The sequence below is a fragment of the Lissotriton vulgaris genome, chromosome 5 (genome assembly GCF_964263255.1).
Source record: "Lissotriton vulgaris chromosome 5, aLisVul1.2, whole genome shotgun sequence".
Taxonomy (NCBI): Eukaryota; Metazoa; Chordata; class Amphibia; order Caudata; family Salamandridae; genus Lissotriton; species Lissotriton vulgaris.
In genome coordinates, this window is record NC_141693.1 from 316,040,689 (window position 1) to 316,061,431 (window position 20,743).

General features: G+C 49.6%; 1 protein-coding gene across 2 annotated transcripts in view; it reads left to right on the plus strand.

The window, feature by feature from the left end:
* Positions 1-20,743, plus strand: part of TNFRSF14 (TNF receptor superfamily member 14) — a 466,810-nt gene that overhangs the window by 253,900 nt on the left and 192,167 nt on the right. For both annotated transcript variants that reach the window (XM_086921550.1, XM_086921551.1), the window contains one exon: positions 20,045-20,200. In XM_086921550.1, the coding sequence (XP_086777676.1) occupies positions 20,045-20,200 (156 nt within the window). The remainder of the gene's footprint in view (positions 1-20,044; positions 20,201-20,743) is intronic.

The following is a 20,743-nucleotide window of genomic DNA, read 5'->3' on the forward strand; positions in this document are numbered from 1 at the left end:
GCTTGCACCACTGCTGCCTGTGATCTCCTTGTGACTGTGAGAAGCTTGCACCGCTGCTGCCTGTGATCTCCTTGTGAGTGTGAGAATCTTGCACCACTGCTGCCTGTAACCTCCTTGTGAGTGTAAGAAGCTTGCAGAAGCTTGCACCACTGCTGAATGTGATCTCCTTGTGACTGTGAGAAGCTTGCACCGCTGCTGCCTGTGATCTCCTTGTGAGTGTGAGAAGCTTGCACCAATGCTGGCTGTAATCTCTTTGTGAGTATAAGAAGCTTGCACCACTGGTGCTTGTGATCTCCTTGTGACTGTGAGAATCTTGCCCCGCTGCTGCCTGTGATCTCCTTGTGAGTGTGAGAAGTTTGCACCACTGCTGCCTGTGATATCCTTGTGAGTGTAAGAAGCTTGCACCACTGGTGATTGTGATCTCCTTGTGAGTATGAGAAGTTTGGCCAGCTGCTGCCTGTGATCTCTTTGTGAGTATGAGAAGCTTGCACCACTGCTACCTGTGATCTCCCTGTGAGCGTGAGAAGCTTGCACCACTGCTGCCTGTGATCTCATTGTGAGTGTGAGAAGCTTGCACCACTGCTGCCTGTGATCTCCTTGTGAGTGTAAGAAGCTTGCACCACTGGTACTTGTGATCTCCTTGTGAGTATGAGAAGTTTGCCCAGCTGCTGCCTGTGATCTCTTTGTGAGTGTGAGAAGCTTGCACCGCTGCTGCCTGTGATCTCCTTGTGAGTGTGAGAATCTTGCACCACTGCTGCCTGTGGTCTCCTTGTGACTGTGAGAAGCTTGCACCGCTGCTGCCTGTGATCACCTTGTGAGTGTGAGAATCTTGCACCACTGCTGCCTGTAATCTCCTTGTGAGTGGAAGAAGCTTGCAGAAGCTTGCACCACTGCTGCCTGTGATCTCCTTGTGACTGTGAGAAGCTTGCACCGCTGCTGCCTGTGATCTCCTAGTGAGTGTGAGAAGCTTGCACCACAGCTGGCTGTAATCTCTTTGTGAGTGTAAGAAGCTTGCACCACTGGTGCTTGTGATCTCCTTGTGACTGTGAGAATCTTGCCCCGCTGCTGCCTGTGATCTCCTTGTGAGTGTGAGAAGCTTGCACCACTGCTGCCTGTTATATCCTTGTGAGTGTAAGAAGCTTGCACCACTGGTGCTTGTGATCTCCTTGTGAGTATGAGAAGTTTGCCCAGCTGCTGCCTGAAATCTCTTTGTGAGTGTGAGAAGCTTGCACCACTGCTACCTGTGATCTCCTTGTGAGTGTGAGAAGCTTGCACCACTGCTGCCTGTGATCTCCTTGTGAGTGCGAGAAGCTTGCACCACTGCTGCCTGTGATCTCCTTGTGAGTGTAAGAAGCTTGCACCACTGGTGCTTGTGATCTCCTTGTGAGTATGAGAAGTTTGCCCAGCTGCTGCCTGTGATCTCTTTGTGAGTGTGAGAAGCTTGCACCACTGCTGCCTGTGATCTCCTTGTGACTGTGAGAATGTTGCCCCGCTACTGCCTGTGATCTCCTTGTGACTGTGAGAAGCTTGCACCACTGCTGCCTGTCATCTCTTTGTGAGTGTAAGAAGCTTTCACCAATGGTGCTTGTGATCTCCTTGTGAGTATGAGAAGTTTGCCCAGCTGCTGCCTGTGATCTCTTTGTGAGTGTGAGAAGCTTGCACCGCTGCTGCCTGTGATCTCCTTGTGAGTGTGAGAATCTTGCACCACTGCTGCCTGTAATCTCCTTGTGAGTGTAAGAAGCTTGCACCACTGGTGCTTGTGATCTCCTTGTGACTGTGAGAAGCTTGCACCACTGCTGCCTGTGATCTCTTTGTGAGTGTAAGAAGCTTGCACCAATGGTGCTTGTGATCTCCTTGTGTGTATGAGAAGTTTGCCCAGCTGCTGCCTGTGATCTCTTTGTGAGTGTGAGAAGCTTGCACCACTGCTGCCTGTGATCTCTTTGTGAGTATGAGAAGCTTGCACCACTGCTGCCTGTGATCTCCTTGTGACTGTGAGAAGCTTGCACCGCTGCTGCCTGTGATTTCCTTGGGACTGTGAGAAGCTTGCACCGCTGCTGCCTGTGATTTCCTTGTGAGTGTGAGAAGCTTGCACCACTGCTGCCTGTAATCTCCTTGTGAGTGTAAGAAGCTTGCACCACTGGTGCTTGTGATCTCCTTGTGACTGTGAAAATCTTGCCCCACTGCTGCCGTTGATCTCCTTGTGAGTGTGAGAAGCTTGCACCACTGCTGCCTGTGATCTCCTTGTGAGCGTAAGAAGCTTGCACCACTGCTGCCTGTGATCTCCTTGTGAGTATGAGAAGTTTGCCCAGCTGCTGCCTGTGATCTCTTTGTGAGTGTGAGAAGCTTGCACCGCTGCTGCCTGTGATCTCCTTGTGAGTGTGAGAATCTTGCACCACTGCTGCCTGTAATCTCCTTGTGAGTGTAAGAAGCTTGCACCACTGGTGCTTTTGATCTCCTTGTGACTGTGAGAAGCTTGCACCACTGCTGCCTGTGATCTCTTTGTGAGTGTAAGAAGCTTGCACCAATGGTGCTTGTGATCTCCTTGTGAGTATGAGAAGTTTGCCCAGCTGCTGCCTGTGATCTCTTTGTGAGTGTGAGAAGCTTGCACCACTGCTGCCTGTGATCTCTTTGTGAGTGTGACAAGCTTGCACCACTGCTTCCTGTGATCTCCTTGTGACTGTGAGAAGCTTGCACCGCTGCTGCCTGTGATTTCCTTGTGAGTGTGAGAAGCTTGCACCACTGCTGCCTGTAATCTCCTTGTGAGTGTAAGAAGCTTGCACCACAGGTGCTTGTGATCTCGTTGTGACTGTGAAAATCTTGCCCCGCTGCTGCCTGTGATCTCCTTGTGAGTGTGAGAAGCTTGCACCACTGCTGCCTGTGATCTCCTTGTGAGTGTAAGAAGCTTGCACCAATGGTGCTTGTGATCTCCTTGTGAGTATGAGAAGTTTGCCCAGCTGCTGCCTGTGATCTCTTTGTGAGTGTGAGAAGCTTGCACCGCTGCTGCCTGTGATCTCCTTGTGAGTGTGAGAATCTTGCACCACTGCTGCCTGTAATCTCCTTGTGAGTGTAAGATGCTTGCACCACTGGTGCTTGTGATCTTCTTGTGACTGTGAGAAGCTTGCACCACTGCTGCCTGTGATCTCTTTGTGAGTGTAAGAAGCTTGCACCAATGGTGCTTGTGATCTTGTGAGTATGAGAAGTTTGCCCAGCTGCTGCCTGTGATCTCTTTGTGAGTGTGAGAAGCTTGCACCACTGCTGCCTGTGATCTCCTTGTGACTGTGAGAAGCTTGCATCGCTGCTGCCTGTGATTTCCTTGTGAGTGTGAGAAGCTTTCACCACTGCTGCCTGTAATCTCCTTGTGAGTGTAAGAAGCTTGCACCACTGGTGCTTGTGATCTCCTTGTGACTGTGAAAATCTTGCCCCGCTGCTGCCTGTGATCTCCTTGTGAGTGTGAGAAGCTTGCACCACTGCTGCCTGTGATCTGCTTGTGAGCGTAAGAAGCTTGCGGCGTGTCACAACTAGAGGACTCTGGATGTTATAGTCCCTTGGTATTTCCTTAGTGGATGCGCTTTTCCTCAGCCTCCAACAATATATATCCCATCAGGTCGCTTGTTACCTCTGGACCAGTTCGCTGCTTTTCTCGCGCCTCGTTGGAAAGGTATGTTGCTCCTTTTTTGCGCCCAAATTTGCAACAATTCAGAAAAGGGGGTGGTGATGGACAGAGTATCTGAATTAAGCAGAACACTCCTACCCAGTCAACAGATCAGGGCTTGATCCATCACCGTTTTTTAGCTCACTGCACCATCCCAGCTCAGAACCTGGCTACATGCAAATTAGTCTGTCCCTGGCCCAGTGCATCATGGGAACAGGGCATACCAAACTACCAAGCCAATTCTTTTACTGGAAAGGAAACACGCTTCCGGGGACCAGTAAAAGAATTGGCTTGGTAGTTTGGTCTGTCCTGTTCCCATGATGCACTGGGCCAGGGACAGACTAATTTGCATGTAGCCAGGTTCTGAGCTGGGATGGTGCAGTGAGCTAAAAAACGGTGATGGATCAAGCCCTGATCTGTTGACTGGGTAGTAGTATTCTGCTTAATTCAGATACTCTGTCCATCACCACCCCTTTTCTGAATCGTTTTGTCCACCACAAGCGTGGAAGGGTATGCTCAGATGTGAGTCCCTTGCTCACTGCACCATCAGGATTCAAGCAAGCCGGGCCGAAGACGGCTGTAATGCCAGAAACCGGTCCCCGGAAGCTTGTTTCCTTTCCAGTAAAAGAATTGGCTTGGTAGTTTGGTCTGTCCTGTTCCCATGATGCACTGGGTCAGGGACAGACTAATTTGCATGTAGCCAGGTTCTGAGCTGGGATGGTGCAGTGAGCTAATAAACGGTGATGGATCAAGCCCTGATCTGTTGACTGGGTAGTAGTATTCTGCTTAATTCAGATACTCTGTCCATCACCACCCCCTTTTCTGAATCGTTTTGTCCACCACTAGCGTGGAAGGGTATGCTCAGATGTGAGTCCCTTGCTCACTGCACCATCAGGATTCAAGCAAGCCGGGCCGAAGACGGCTGTAATGCCAGAAACCGGTCCCCGGAAGCTTGTTTCCTTTCCAGTAAAAGAATTGGCTTGGTAATTTGGTCTGTCCTGTTCCCATGGTGCACTGGACCAGGGACAGACTAAATTGCATGTAGCAGGTTCTGAGCTGGGATGGTGCAGTGAGCTAAAAAACGGTGATGGATCAAGCCCTGATCTGTTGACTGGGTAGTAGTATTCTGCTTAATTCAGATACTCTGTCCATCACCACCCCCTTTTCTGAATCGTTTTGTCCACCACAAGCGTGGAAGGGTATGCTCAGATGTGAGTCCCTTGCTCACTGCACCATAAGGATTCAAGGAAGCCGGGCCGAAGACGGCTGTAATGCCAGAAACCGGTCCCCGGAAGCTTGTTTCCTTTCCAGTAAAAGAATTGGCTTGGTAGTTTGGTCTGTCCTGTTCCCATGATGCACTGGGCCAGGGACAGACTAATTTGCATGTAGCCAGGTTCTGAGCTGGGATGGTGCAGTGAGCTAAAAAACGGTGATGGATCAAGCCCTGATCTGTTGACTGGGTAGTAGTATTCTGCTTAATTCAGATACTCTGTCCATCACCACCCCCTTTCTGAATCGTTTTGTCCACCACAAGCGTGGAAGGGTATGCTCAGATGTGAGTTCCTTGCTCATTGCACCATCAGGATTCAAGCAAGCCGGGCTGAAGACGGCTGTAATGCCAGAAACCGGTCCCCGGAAGCTGTTTCCTTTCCAGTAAAAGAGTTGGCTTGGTAGTTTGGTCTGTCCTGTTCCCATGATGCACTAGGCCAGGGACAGACTAATTTGCATGTAGCCAGGTTTTGAGCTGGGATGGTGCAGTGAGCTAAAAAACGGTGATGGATCAAGCCCTGATCTGTTGCCTTGGTAGTAGTATTCTGCTTAATTCAGATACTCTGTCCATCACCACCCCCTTTTCTGAATCGTTTTGTCCACCACAAGCGTGGAAGGGTATGCTCAGATGTGAGTCCCTTGCTCACTGCACCATCAGGATTCAAGCAAGCCGGGCCGAAGACGGCTGTAATGCCAGAAACCGGTCCCCGGAAGCTTGTTTCCTTTCCAGTAAAAGAATTGGCTTGGTAGTTTGGTCTGTCATGTTCCCATGATGCACTGGGCCAGGGACAGACTAATTTGCATGTAGCCAGGTTCTGAGCTGGGATGGTGCAGTGAGCTAAAAAACGGTGATAGATCAAGCCCTGATCTGTTGACTGGGTAGTAGTATTCTGCTTAATTCAGATACTCTGTCCATCACCACCCCCTTTTCTGAATCGTTTTGTCCACCACAAGCGTGGAAGGGTATGCTCAGATGTGAGTCCCTTGCTCACTGCACCATCAGGATTCAAGCAAGCCGGGCCGAAGACGGCTGTAATGCCAGAAACCGGTCCCCGGAAGCTTGTTTCCTTTCCAGTAAAAGAATTGGCTTGGTAGTTTGGTCTGCCCTGTTCCCATGATGCACTGGGCCAGGGACAGACTAATTTGCATGTAGCCAGGTTCTGAGCTGGGATGGTGCAGTGAGCTAAAAAACAGTAATGGATCAAGCCCTGATCTGTTGACTGGGTAGTAGTATTCTGCTTAATTCAGATACTCTGTCCATCACCACCCCCTTTTCTGAATCGTTTTGTCCACCACAAGCGTGGAAGGGTATGCTCAGATGTGAGTCCCTTGCTCACTGCACCATCAGGATTCAAGCAAGCCGGGCCGAAGACGGCTGTAATGCCAGAAACCGGTCCCCGGAAGCTTGTTTCCTTTCCAGTAAAAGAATTGGCTTGGTAGTTTGGTCTGTCCTGTTCCCATGATGCACTGGGCCAGGGACAGACTAATTTGCATGTAGCCAGGTTCTGAGCTGGGATGGTGCAGTGAGCTAAAAAACGGTGATGGATCAAGCCCTGATCTGTTGACTGGGTAGTAGTATTCTGCTTAATTCAGATACTCTGTCCATCACCACCCCCTTTTCTGAATCGTTTTGTCCACCACAAGCGTGGAAGGGTATGCTCAGATGTGAGCCCCTTGCTCACTGTACCATCAGGATTAAAGGAAGCCGGGCCAAAGACGGCTGTAATGCCAGAAACCGGTCCCCGGAAGCTTGTTTCCTTTCCAGTAAAAGAATTGGCTTGGTAGTTTGGTCTGTCCTGTTCCCATGATGCACTGGGCCAGGGACAGACTAATTTGCATGTAGCCAGGTTCTGAGCTGGGATGGTGCAGTGAGCTAAAAAACGGTGATGGATCAAGCCCTGATCTGTTGACTGGGTAGTAGTATTCTGCTTAATTCAGATACTCTGTCCATCACCACCCCCTTTTCTGAATCAAAGTTGCAACAGGCACAAGGACCCGCTTACACGCGGCGGGGTGTCTTCATGGCCTGGGCAGGCCACAATATGTCCCATATGAAGTTGCCACCGCGAATGAAGACACCACACTCAACTTCAGATTGCCCCTTTAATTTGAAACAGGCAGCAGCGTTACATGGCACAGGATTCACAACAGTCATTACGCCATATCGCCTTACGCGTTTCTGGGCATCATTTCCCCTTGTTCACAGGCTAGGCATACTGGGGCGGGGACATCGCGTTTTGTTTTTCAGGTGTTTCACAGTTCTCAGTACCGCCCTCATGGGCGTGTCTCAAGTAGAGGATTCTGGATGTTATAGTCCCTTGGTATTTCCTTAGTGGATGCGCTTTTTCCTCAGCCTCCAACAATATATATCCCATCAGGTCGCTTGTTACCTCTGGACCAGTTCGCTGCTTTTCTCGCGCCTCGTTGGAAAGGTATGTTGCTCCTTTTTGCGCCCGAATTTGCAACAGGCACAAGGACCCGCTTACACGCGGTGGGGTGTCTTCATGGACGAGGCAGGCCACAATAGGTTCCATATGAAGTTGCCACCGCTAATGAAGACACCGCACTCAACTTCAGATTCCACCTTTAATTTCCAACAGTCAGCAGCATTACATGGCACAGGATTCACAGCAGTCATTACGCCATATCGCCTTACGCGTTTCTGGGCATCATTTCCCCTTGTTCACAGGCTAGGCATACTGGGGCGGGGACATTTGCGCTTTGTTTTTCAGGTGTTTCACAGTTCTCAGTACCGCCCTCATGGGCGTGTCTCAAGTAGAGGATTCTGGATGTTATAGTTCCTTGGTATTTCCTTAGTGGATGCGCTTTTCCTCAGCCTCCAACAATATATATCCCATCGGGTCGCTTTTTACCTCTGGACCAGTTCGCTGCTTTTCTCCCGCCTCGTTGGAAAGGTATGCTGCTCCTTTTTTGCGCCCGAATTTGCAACAGGCACAAGGACCCGCTTACACGCCATGGGGTGTCTTCGTGCCCCAGGCAGGCCACAGTATGTTCCATATGAAGTTGCCACCGCGAATGAAGACACCGCACTCAACTTCAGATTCCACCTTTAATTTCCAACAGGCAGCAGCATTACATGGCACAGGATTCACAGCAGTCATTACGCCATATCGCCTTACGCGTTTCTGGGCATCATTTCCCCTTGTTCACAGGCTAGGCATACTGGGGCGGGGACATTCGCGCTTTGTTTTTCAGGTGTTTCACAGTTCTCAGTACCGCCCTCATGGGCGTGTCTCAAGTAGAGGATTTTGGATGTTAAAATCCCTTGGTATTTCCTTAGTGGATGCGCTTTTCCTCAGCCTCCAACAATATATATCCCATCGGGTCGCTTGTTACCTCTGGACCAGTTCGCTGCTTTTCTCGTGCCTCGATGGAAAGGTATGTTGCTCCTTTTTTTGCGCCCGAATTTGCAACAGGCACAAGGACCGCTTACACGCGGTGGGGTGTCTTCGTGGCCCAGGCAGGCCACAGTATGTTCCATATGAAGTTGCCACCGCGAATGAAGACACCGCACTCAACTTCAGATTCCACCTCTAATTTCCAACAGGCAGCAGCGTTAAATGGCACAGGATTCACAGCAGTCATTACGCCATATCGCCTTACGCGTTTCTGGGCATCATTTCCCCTTGTTCACAGGCTAGACATACTGGGGAGGGGACATTCGCGCTTTGTTTTTCAGGTGTTTCACAGTTCTCAGTACCGCCCTCATGGGCGTGTCTCAAGTAGAGGATTCTGGATGTATTTCCTTAGTGGATGCGATTTTCCTCAGCCTCCAACAATATATATCCCTTCGGGTCGCTTGTTATCTCTGGACCAGTTACCTCTGGACCACAATATGTTCCAATATGGAACATATTATTGTCTGCTTGGGCCACGAAGACACCCCACCGCGTGTAAGCGGGTCCTTGTGCCTGTTGCAAATTCGGGCGCAAAAAAGGAGCAACCTACTTTCCAATGAGGCGCGAGAAAAGCAGCGAACTGGTCCAGAGGTAACAAGCGACCCGATGGGATATATATTGTTGGAGGCTGAGGAAAAGCGCATCCACTAAGGAAATACCAAGGGACTATAACATCCAGAATCGTCTACTTGAGACACGCTCATGAGGGCGGTACTGAGAACAGTGAAACACCTGAAAAACAAAGCGCGAATGTCCCCGCCCCAGTATGCCTAGCCTGTGAACAAGGAGAAATGATGCTCAGAAACGCGTAAGGCGATATGGCGTAATGACTGCTGTGAATCCTGTGCCATGTAACGCTGCTGCCTGTTGGAAATTAAAGGTGGAATCTGAAGTTGAGTGCGGTGTCTTCATTCGCGGTGGCAACTTCATATGGAATCTAAGACACAACAAACAACCAATAATACTTCATATATGTGTCTTTCAAAAAGCGTATTCTTTTCGGGCACACTGTTTGCCTGGCAGTTTTTATACTTGGCTTTGCAGTTTAGCGTGGAAAGTAGTTATGGAAGAAACTGACGTCGGCGTGTCAGGGGAGGGCTTATATGGACACTTACAACATCACATCCGGTGGATGACGTCGTTATGGAGTTGCTCGACACCCTCTACCGACACTTATAGGTACTGCTGTAGAAAAATATCCAGATCCAGTCTGGTGCCTAGGGATACATCTGAGATAAGGAATCTGCGGCTAGATATAGTCTGTACCAGATAAGGCATTACTGAAGGCTAGTAACTTATTCAATAGCGACAAGAAATCCTCGTGTGTATGCACACCTTGAAAAAATTATTTTTCAGTAGTAGGTCGTCTATTATGATCCCTCAAACTAACCGGTCCTTCCTGAATAAGGTGTCCTGGACTTTGTATTCCAATGCAGACTGTAGTAACATTTTTCCACTACAGGAGAGTTTATTCCAGTAACAAGCGTGATGATTCTCTCGCCAGCTAGAGTCCATTTGACAGAAGATGGAGCTCCCCAAAAAGAACCCCCATAACGTTCTAAGTAGCATGATGATGGAATGCAAGGAACAGTCCATGTTCAAGAGTACAACACTGACAAACAAAATAGTATTTCCTCAAAGCATCTCCACCTGCAGGTAGGGGCCCACTGGAAAGAGTTGCCAATAGTTGAAGACTGACTTGATGGACAAACCATTTGTATCATCACCAAGAAGGGATTAGTCCAGTAGTGAAATGAGCTGAAAATGTGAAGCCAAACTAGGTTCCACCTTCTTCTTTTGTCATTTTTCCCATACAAGCAGAGAGTTAATGTCATTGTTTTGTCTTGCCTATGTGCTACCACTATGGCTCTACACAACGCTTTAGGTCTTGCTGAGCCAGCGCGCATGCGCTGCTCTTCGAGAAATTTAGTGTGTGAGTTTTCAAAGTACTGCCACAGGCTTTTGGTGGCCTAGTGCTTGCGTTCATGCATGCGTGCACGCGTGCAGCCACCAAGTGGGTTTCTGTCAAGGCTCATTAAGCCTTGCGTGCCTCAATGAGCTTTCACTTTTGTGCTTGTTTTGTTTACAGTGTCATTGTCCGGAGGATTTTTCCGTAAATCGAACATAAATCTTGCAGGTTATTTTCAAGACGTTTTAATATCAAAACCGTATGTGCAAGATGATTGAACACTTTTTAGACTAACACAACACGAGCAGTGTTTTCCTTTATATGGGGGGACGTATATTGATTGACGTGTTAGTGTATGCAGATTGTAGATGTAATCTGTATTTCTTTGTTTTTGAAGAAACCCCCCTTGACGTCTTTGTAAAGACTTCCTGTATGAAAAAAGTCTTTATACTTTAATTTGAAGAATGTTTGAGAAAAGCTTCTGTTTTACGCTACCTTCCACATCTCAGTGAGGGAATTTTATTACGTCGATACCACCCTTCTTTAATGGTGTAACATTGCATGTGAAGAAAGCCTGTCTTCATTTTGTAAAACCAGACTAAATAGTTTTTCTTAAACTGTTTGTAACTCTGTTATGTCATAACACCTCAGTACAAACGGACTGCAAATCCACACAAACTCCTGTTTGTTCCACATTCAGGGATCTTAGTTTAACCGTAATGAGAATGTATCCGAATTGATGTACTTTTAAAAGTCATTTGTATCTGAAAGAAACAGGTTAGTATTAGATTCCTAACCTTAGTATATCCCCAGGCGTCAGACTGGATCCGGAAAATTTTGCGTAGCAGTACCCCTGCGCGTCGGTAGGCGTCGTCTGCGGCTCCGCGTCCGTCGGCGGCGTCGTTGGCACCGGGATGACGTCGCCGGAGTACTTAGAGGCTGCCCTCGCCGCTGACGTCAGTTCTTCTTTTTCCCGCGCCAGCAAGCGCAGGTCCGGAGAAAGTGGTACCCTTAAATCACTTTTTGACTACGCTTTTTTGATCCTTTTTGGATCCGTTTTGAGTCTACGACTCCATCGGTGCCGGTAGGGATGCCCAGGTACAAGCCCTGTGCCGACTGCAACCGACTGCTGTCAGTTACCGACCCCCATCGCCAGAGCCTACATTGCCTGGGGCCCGACCACGATGACAAGTCATGCCCCGACTGCCGGGCCTTGACGTCAAAGGCTAGGCGTCTTGGCCTGCTTCATACCCGTCGGTCCCTGGGCAGAATACAACGCCAGAGGAGATCGAGGCCTTCCTCATGGTCATGAGGTCGCTCACTCCTCCGTCGGGTTCTGCGGCGCCTTCGGGCAACGCGGCCCCGACTGGGAGCCCTAGCGGGCTGGGTGCTTCGGCCCCTTGCGCCGTCTGCGATTTAGGTCCCGAAGCCGCAAGGCCCCACTGGATCCGATTCCAGATCCGGGTCGCTGCTGGTCGACCTTACGACCCGGCCGGCGTCGACCACTAGGGTGTCACCTCGGACGACGCCGTCCCTGGTCCGACACTCGGTCCAGATCCGACGACGCATTCGGCGCCGGCCGAAGACGAGTTCTTCGAAGATCTGGGTCCATCCTTTACCCCTGAATATCAGGTGATGGACGACGAGGGAGGCTGGGAGGGGTCTGAGGACCCTCTGGCACGTGAGTGCCAGTCATTTCAGGACTGGACACAGGCACTAGGGGAGGCCAGAGGCCTGGATACCTTCCCAGACACTGGTTTTGTCTCCCCTCCTACCGTGGCTACGGAGGAGGGGGCTACTTATGCTGTGGTGCTGATGAGGGCAGCCAAGGCCTTGGCTCTTGAGCTCCCAGTCGCTAAGATGAGGTCTAACATTCTCCCAGAGGTCCCTTAAACCGCAAGTAAGCTCTCCAGAGCCTCTACTGCCGTTTAATGAGGCTCTCTCGGACGTCCTGTTGGGCACTTGGTCCAGGCCCGCTACAGGTTCGCCTGTAGATAGGAATGTCGCTAGGCGCCACCGCCCTGCTCCAGGCGACCCTAGTTTCTTGTCCACCCACCCACGAGAGCCTGGTTATCCAGGCTTCTACTTCCCAATCCGCATTCCCAACTGCACCACCAGATCGGGAATCCAAGAGGTATTAACAATTCGGCAAGAAGATGTTCTCCTCCCTTAGTTTGGGGTTGCGGTCGGTCAACACCGCGTGCCTCTTGCACCGTTACACCCACTCCCTGTGGGATATGGTTGCGGCCGTGCTGCCTGAGTGCCCGGAGGGAGCCCAGGTGAAACTCGCTCAAGCCCTCGTGGAGGGAAGAGACGCAGTGCGGTATTCAATACGATGTGGACTGGATACCACGGACTCGCTAGAAAGAGCGACGTCTGTGGCGGTTCACCACCACGCCTGGCTGAGGTCCGCCAACTTCTCGGCTGATGTCCGGAAGACCCTTATGGACATGCCGTTCGATGGCAGCCACCTCTTTGGTGGCAAGGCAGATCATGCGCTGGAACGCTTCAAGGACTCCAGGGCTACGGCCAAGTCCTTGGGCCTTTCGGCCCGCGTCCGCCATCTTCTGCCCAGCGCTCCTTCCGTGACTCCGGAAGGGGCGCCTCCACACGTCCTGCCAGCCACGGGCCGCAGACTACCATTCAGCGCGGCGGTGGGCGTGGTTACCGTTGCGGCGGTAACAGGGGACAATGGCGCGGCCAGTCCACATCCACCCCCGCAGCATCCGCCTCAAAGCCTTCCTAGTCCGAGCTTTCAGGCCCATTTTGGGTACTGCAAATCGTCCGAAGGGGCTACTCCCTCCCCTTCGAAGCGACCCCTCCAGCCATGCCACCCCAGAACCACCACGTGTCGGGGGATCACTTGAAGCTTCTGCAAGAGGAAGTTACGGCCCTCTTGGCCAAGTAGGCCATCGAGCGCGTTCCTGGGCCAGAAGTAGGGTGTGGTTGTTACTCCCACTTCTTTCTGGTTCCCAAGTAGGGCAAAGGGGGCCTACGCCCTATCTTGAACCTCCGGAACGTCAACAGCTTCCTCTGGAAGGAGAAGTTCAAGATACTGACTCTCGCTCAGGTCTTAGCTGCCCTGGACCCTGGAGACTGGATGGTAGCGTTGGACTTGCAGGATGCTTACTTTCACATCCCCGTCCTGCCGGCCCACCGGCGTTACCTGCGGTTCACGGTAGGCCACGAGCACTTTCAGTTTACCGTGCTCCCCTTTGGCCTTACCAGCGCCCCACGGGTGTTCACAAAAGTGATGGCGGTGGTCACAGCTCATCTGCGCAGGTTAGGGGTTTCAGTCTTCCCCTACCTCGACGACTGGTTGTTGAAGGCGGGCTCGCCCCAGACAGTCGTCAGCCACCTCCAGACTACGGCCGACCTCCTGCACCTGCTGGGGTTCTCCATCAATGTGACGAAGTCACACCTGTGTCCCTCTCAGAAGCTCCTCTTCATCGGAGCGATTCTAGTTCAGCGCAGTTTCGGGTTTTTCCTCCCGAACAGCGGGTTCGGGATATTCAGGCTCTGATTCCGATCTTTCAGCCGTTATCCCGTACTCGGTCAGGTTGACGCTGCGGCTTCTGGGGCTGATAGCCTCCTGCATCCTTCTGGTGCATCACGCCCGGTGGCGGATGCGGGCTCTGCAGTGGGACCTGAAGTTTCAGTGGGCCCAGCATCAGGGCACCTTGTCCGACCATGTCTTCATCTCGGAGGGCACTGCAAGACAGTTGCAGTGGTGTCTCACGGACCCCGATTGGGTCAGTGGCAGATCCCTCTCTCTACCCCTACCCCAACCGGAGCACGTAGTTGTGACGGACGCGTCCCTCCAGGGCTGAGGGGGCCACATGGGAGAGGCGGAGATCAGAGGACTCTGGTCTCCGGCGGAGTCCCAGCTCCCTATCAACCTTCTGGAGCTGCCGGCGATCCGACTTGCACTGAAGGCATTACTCCCCTCTGTTTGGGGGAGTGTAGTGCAGGTGTTCACGGATAACACCACTGCCACGTGGTACTCCAAAAAACAAGGCGGTGAGGTCGTGGACCCTATGCCAGGAGGCTCTGCGCCTCTGGCAGTGGCTGGAACATCATGGCGTGACCCTGATGGTTCAACACCTGGCAGGTTCCCTGAACGCCAGGGCGGACGAACTCAGCCGTCGTGCATGATGGATCACGAATGGCGTCTGAACTCGGACGTGGCGCAAGGTCTCTTTCAGCAGTGGGGAGAGCCTTGGTTAGATCTATTCGCCACAGAAGAGAACGTGCGTTGGAATTTCCAAGGCAGCACCTGCTCGGCGACGCTTTCCGTTGCGAGTGGAGTTGCGGTCTGTTGTACGCCTTTACGCTTATACCACTTCAGCCCAGAGTGCTGAAGAAGATCAGGCGCGACCGGGCCCAAGTCATCCTTGTGGCTCCGGACTGGGCACGAAGATACTGGTATCACAAGCTACTCAGCATGTCAGTCGATCCCCCGATTCGTCTGCCTCTGCAGAAGGACCTTCTGTCGCAGCAGCAGGGGACGGTCCTCCACCTGAACCTGTCCAGCCTCCACCTCCATGTGTGGAGATTGAGCGGCGACAGTTGAGGCCATTTGACTAGCCTCCTGAAGTCTGTGATGTTATTCTGGCAGCCAGGCGTCCCTCCACAAAATCGGTATACGCCTGCAGGTGGAACAAATTTGTGGCATGGTGCACAGCAAAGGCTGTGGATCCCCTCTTTGCCCCTCTTTCTGAGGTTCTCCTCTTTCTTCTTTCTCTTGCCCAGCAGGGCTCTGCTCTGGGCACTATCAAGGGCTACCTTTCCGCCATTTCCGCCTTCTTAAGGCTACCTGATCAGCCCTCTTTGTTCAAGTCCCCAGTTGTAAATAGGTTTTTGAAGGGCATCACTCACATGTTCCCTCCTGTTCCTTTCATGATGCCTCAGTGGTACTTGAACCTTGTACTGACTTATCTGATGTGCGCTCCCTTCGAGCCACTTCATAATTGTCCTCTTTGTCTTCTTACCCTTAAGACTGCATTCCTGTTTGCCATCACCTCTGCCAGGAGAGTGAGTGAGCTCCAGGCCCTTTCTTCTAAACCTCCTTTCCTTTCTGTCCATCCTGACAAAGTTGTGTTGCGGACGCGACCCTCTTTCCTGCCCAAGGTAGTCACAGCCTTCCACATCGGGCAGTCCATCACCTTGCCCACCTTCTTTCCGCCTCCGCATTCCTTGCAAGAGGAAGAGAGGCTCCACGTCTGAACCCAAAACATGCGCTCTCATACTATCTGGATCGCACACGCCAGTTCCGGGTGGATGACCAACTCTTTGTTGGTTATGTGGGCGCTAAGAAGGGACGGGCGGTGCACAAACGGACCATTTCCCGATGGGTCGTCTTGTGCATCAAGGCTTGTTATTCTTCGGCTAAAAAGGAGCCTCCTGTGTGGCTAAACGCCCATTCCACTCGGGCCACGGTGGCTACTACTGCCCTGGGCCGGGGAGTCCCCTTGCAGGGCATCTGTCAGGCAGCTACGTGGGCCTCGCTGCACACATTCGCAAGACACTACTGCCTGGACAGCCAAGTCCGGAGAGATGGCTTTTTCGGCCGTTCCGTTCTCCAGGATTTTCTGGTGTGATCATTGGTTCGCAGACCCACCACCGGGGTTGGTATTGCTGGGGTATCTATTCTAAGGTAAGGAATCTAATACTAACCTGTTTCTTTCAGATGCACAAGTTACTTACCTTCGGTAACAATATATCTGTAAGAAACAGTAGTTAGTATTGGATTCCTTACCGCCCCACCCTTCCTCCCCGTTCTGCGAACCGATATCTAGGGTTAAGGTCATCCCCTTTCAGGGCCCTAGTTTCCTGGCACCAGTGCTGGTTTTTATCATGGCTCTGCGTTTCTGGCGCGGAAAAGCTGTGTATAAGAACTGACGTCAGCGCGCAAGGGCGGCGTCTAAGTACTCTAGCGACGTCATCCCGGCGCCAACGATGCTGACGACGGATGCGGAGCCGCAGACGACGCCTACCGACATGCAGGGGTAACTACGCAAAATTTTCCGGATCCAGTCTGACGCCTGGGGATATTCTAAGGTAAGGAATCTAATACTAACTACTGTTTCTTACAGATATATTGTTACCGAAGGTAAGTAACTTGTGCTTCGGGGAGTGCCATTTATCTTGGTTTTCATTCCAAACCACTGTATTGATTATCGTGCTTTGCTGTGTCCTCATCTCTTTTGGTTCAGCTGTTGCATAACCTCGCCAATTTCAATTATAGAAATGCAATCAGGCAATTTTGAAGGAGGACAGGGTCAGCATCTCTTTCTTTAATCACCAAGGACTGTGTTCTTTGCATAGTGTTCTGTTACTTTATCTTTCCAATGCTCCGGTTCTTTCACCCACCCTTCTTTCTGTAACTACATTTTAATTAAAATGCTCTATCACCAACATTACTGCACCAGAGTTTGCTAGATGTTCAATTAGGAAGTAGTTGTTGGTGGTGCCATTTTTCTTAATCTTGAATAAGCATTTTGGAAACACCTACTCATGTTTATATAGTTGTATCAGGGTGCTGTTTGGTGATATTTGAAAAAAAGATTGGTTATGACTTGAAAGTAAAATATCCAGACTCAGTTGAATCCTCGAAGTAAGATCTTGTCCTTCAGTAACCAAAGAGCAACCCTAATGCATTAATTTTCCAAATATATGACGTGAAGTTTACCTCATTTTACGCCTTTCTATTAATGTGGTTGCTGTCTGACTGATTCAGGCTTGGAGAAATTCCACTTGGTAAAATGTTGTCGAATTGCAAGATTTTTTTCCCTTCTTTCCCCCCAGACTAGGGGTACCCTAGCAGAGACAGTCATTTACTTATTTTTGTTCTGTCCAGGGCCACCACAGCATCACTCAGCAACACCACAGCATCACTCAGCACCACCAAACGTCACTCAACACCAACACAGCATCACTCAACACCAACACAGCATCACTCAGCACCACCACAGCATCACTCAGCACTACCACAGCATCACTCAGCACTACCACAGCATCACGTTTGACACTGTCAGCCATGACCTGCTCCTGGAAAGAATGGCCAGTTTGGGAATAAAAGGTGTAGCCTATAAGTGGCTAGAATCCTTCCTAACTGGGAGACAACAGAGGATTCAACAGGGAGATGATCTCTCTAATGTAGGCATGGTGGAGTGTGGAGTCCCGCAGGGCTCAGCACTATCTCCACTACTTTTTAATCTCTACCCTAAACCCCTGATTGAGTCTTTAGTGCACATGGGCTGTCGAGTGTTTAATTACGCCAACGACACTCAGTTGCTTTTTAGCATTGAGAATTCTACTGAAGCCCAGGCGCATATGCTAGAAGTTCTTAGGTATACAGTCAGCTGGATGACTGTCAACCTATTGAAAATCAACCCTGAAAAGACAGAAGTCCTGGTGATATCTACAGGAACATCACCCTGGGGTGATGGGTACTGGCCACAAGAACTTGGTCCTACTCCAATACCAGCAGCAAATGTAAAAAGTCTCGGCATAAAAATTGACTGTGATCTGTCAATGTCTGCCCAGATTTCTACGGTAGTTGGCGTGTGTATCGGTCTTATTAGGCAATTACGTAAGCTTGTCCCTCTCCTTTCTCAGTCGATGCTCCGCACGGTAGTGTCAGCCACGATTATATCACGATTGGACTATGGCAATGTCCTTTATTTAGGCCTGCCAAATAGTCTGATCAAGAAACTACAGGTGGTTATGAACGATGCGGCACGCCTGATTTTTAAGCTTCCCAGGAAAGCCCATGCCTCCCCCCTACTACATACGCTTCACTGGCTTCCGGTGAAGCAGAGGGTGGAATTAAAGAGCCTGTGCGTTGCACATAAGGCAATATATGGACAAGCACCGGTCTATATCAAGGATCGTCTGACGCGTTACAATCCGAAACGATCACTTAGATCCTCGGATGCTCAACTGTTGGTTTGCCCTCGTTTCAAACTGGCAACAAAGGGTGGAAGATCCTTTTCCACACAAATCCCACAGCTGTGGAATAAGTTGCCAGACATGCTTCGTAAGGAGGCCAATCTTCTACAGTTTAGAAAACAACTGAAAACAACATTATTCAGGGAAGCTTTTGGCCCTTCTTAATTATAAGGTATTCTATTCCTTCGCTAGCCTGGAAAATTTGTTGTGTTTCTTGGTCTGAAAGCGTCTTGAGACCGGTGAGTGAGCTGACGATATACAAACTAAAGTAACAATAACAATAACAGCACCAGCACAACATCACTCAGCAACACCACAGCATCACTCAACACCAATACAGCATCACTCAACACCAATACAGCATCACTCAACACCAACACAGCATCACTCAGGGCCACAACAATATCACTTAGCGCCACCACAGCATCACTCAGCAGGACCATATCATCACTCAGCACCACCACAACATCACTCAACGCCACATCAGTATCACTCAGCATCGCCTTTGCAATACTACACCACTACATCATCATCACTCAGCAAGACCTAAGTATCATTCAGCATCACCTTAGCATCGTCTCAGTACCAGTCACCACCACTACCACCTCAACATCACTCAACACCACCTCAGCCTGCTCTCGGAATCTCCCATCTGTTGATTCTCCCCTAGCGTCTGGCCGCTGCTAGTGTAATAATACAGGTACTAGTTCACAACCTTCAACCTCCAATTGTTTATGCCCCGCCAAAAAAAACTTTAACAAACAACCATTGGAATAGGCAAAAAAAAGTTGCCAGCATTGCAAGAAGGAAAAATGAGGAAATGTTTTATTGTACATACATTTTTTAATATGGTCGTTCTGTTGGACATAAAGCCTTCTAGGTCATATATAAGGTAACATAAATGCTTCTGGCACTTTTTTATTACAACTTTTAAGCATGCTGCATAGCAGCCACACTTCTCTACAGCACAGCTTAAAAACATTGGCAAAGTCAATGGCTCAGCCTAATCACTTATAAGGCCCCAAAGGCGAGACATATTGGCTATGCCAATGCTTCTTAATGTTTTCTACCTGCCCTTGCCTATACTTAGTGAATTTCCGGGCATATTTTCCTGAAAAGGCACTTTTTTGTCGAATATCGTTACACCCTTGATGCTGAGTGACCCAGTAAACAGCTGTATGCCACCACGAATAGTGTGCTGTTCATCTGGGTTGAATTTGTGATTTCAGAGTCTCCAGAGTGCCGACATGTCCAGCATAGGTCTTTGGGGGGCCGGATCTATGACAGATTTTCAGGATAAAAACTATGTGAAGAAGGTCGTTTTAAATGTATTGAATTTACATTTCATTTCTAAGGATTTTCTGAAAATCTGCTCTAATTCCGCTCAATTAGTCCTATTGAATACCCCTGACATAGTGTAGAATTATACACAATAATCTAACAACACAGTTGGCGGCACCAAGATTAAATGATAACCTATTTTATTTTTGTATGTTTCTTTAAAAAGTTAAATCCAATTCCCAGGTGTCACAGCAAGATTCAATGATTTTCAAAGAGTCATACAACCAGCGAGTCGCCACAGTTGTCCATGACACGGCGTTTGGAAAATGAATTAACACGCCTTTTCAATTTACTAATTTATCTTACCAATTAAGAAATATATCCTTCAAATGGTTTATCCATATCTCTCAATTTACCCTTCTTAGCGACTCAAAAGCTTGAGGGATGTGGATTTTCCTCAGGGGACAGAGCCAGAGGATGCCGTCTGTGTATGATCAAATGCAACTCTGTTCGGTAAATGGTTCCTTTCTAACCCAGTGTTACTTTACTTCTCTCTTTCAGGAAGTGGGTTACGTGTGAAGAGTGACTGCACCTACACTAGAAATACAGTGTGTTCTTGTATGGATGGATACTATTGTCTTAATCCAGCCACTGAAGACTGTGATTTGTGTGAGAGGCACAAAGTGTGTGGCGCTGGCCAGAAAGTAAAAGTTCCTGGTAAGATAAACAGCCTTGTAAAACATTGGAATAGGTTTACAGGTGGTATGTGTAGTAAATGTCCTCTAGCTCACTGTGCCTTTCTATTACTTACTGTGGCAGTTGGTTATCTCAGGCTGAGCTGCTAACAGCTGGCTCCTGGTGGGGTTTACCTTACAACTTAACTTGTCTATCTAACCTGGAAGGAACCTGCAATAATGGATCTTAACTTATCAAGTGGACTCTGCATCTTTCCTTTACCACAGTATGTTAACAAAAACTAATGTGTTAGATGTCTCTATTCAGGGGTTTAACGCTTGCATGATTTGAGGTAATTTTCAGCAAATATTTCTCATGGTACATGTTTTGGTGCCCCGAGTGCTGGGCCATTGTTGGCATCAGAGCTGACGCACACACCTGCAGCAAACTCCCTCTGGAATAAATTGTGATGGAGGCAGAAAGGACAACCCACTCCAAAACTGCGTAAAAAAAACCTCTAGCGGACTTCTGTTCATGTGAAAGACAATTGATTAACGTGATTTAAGTTCATGAAGTAGATAGGTT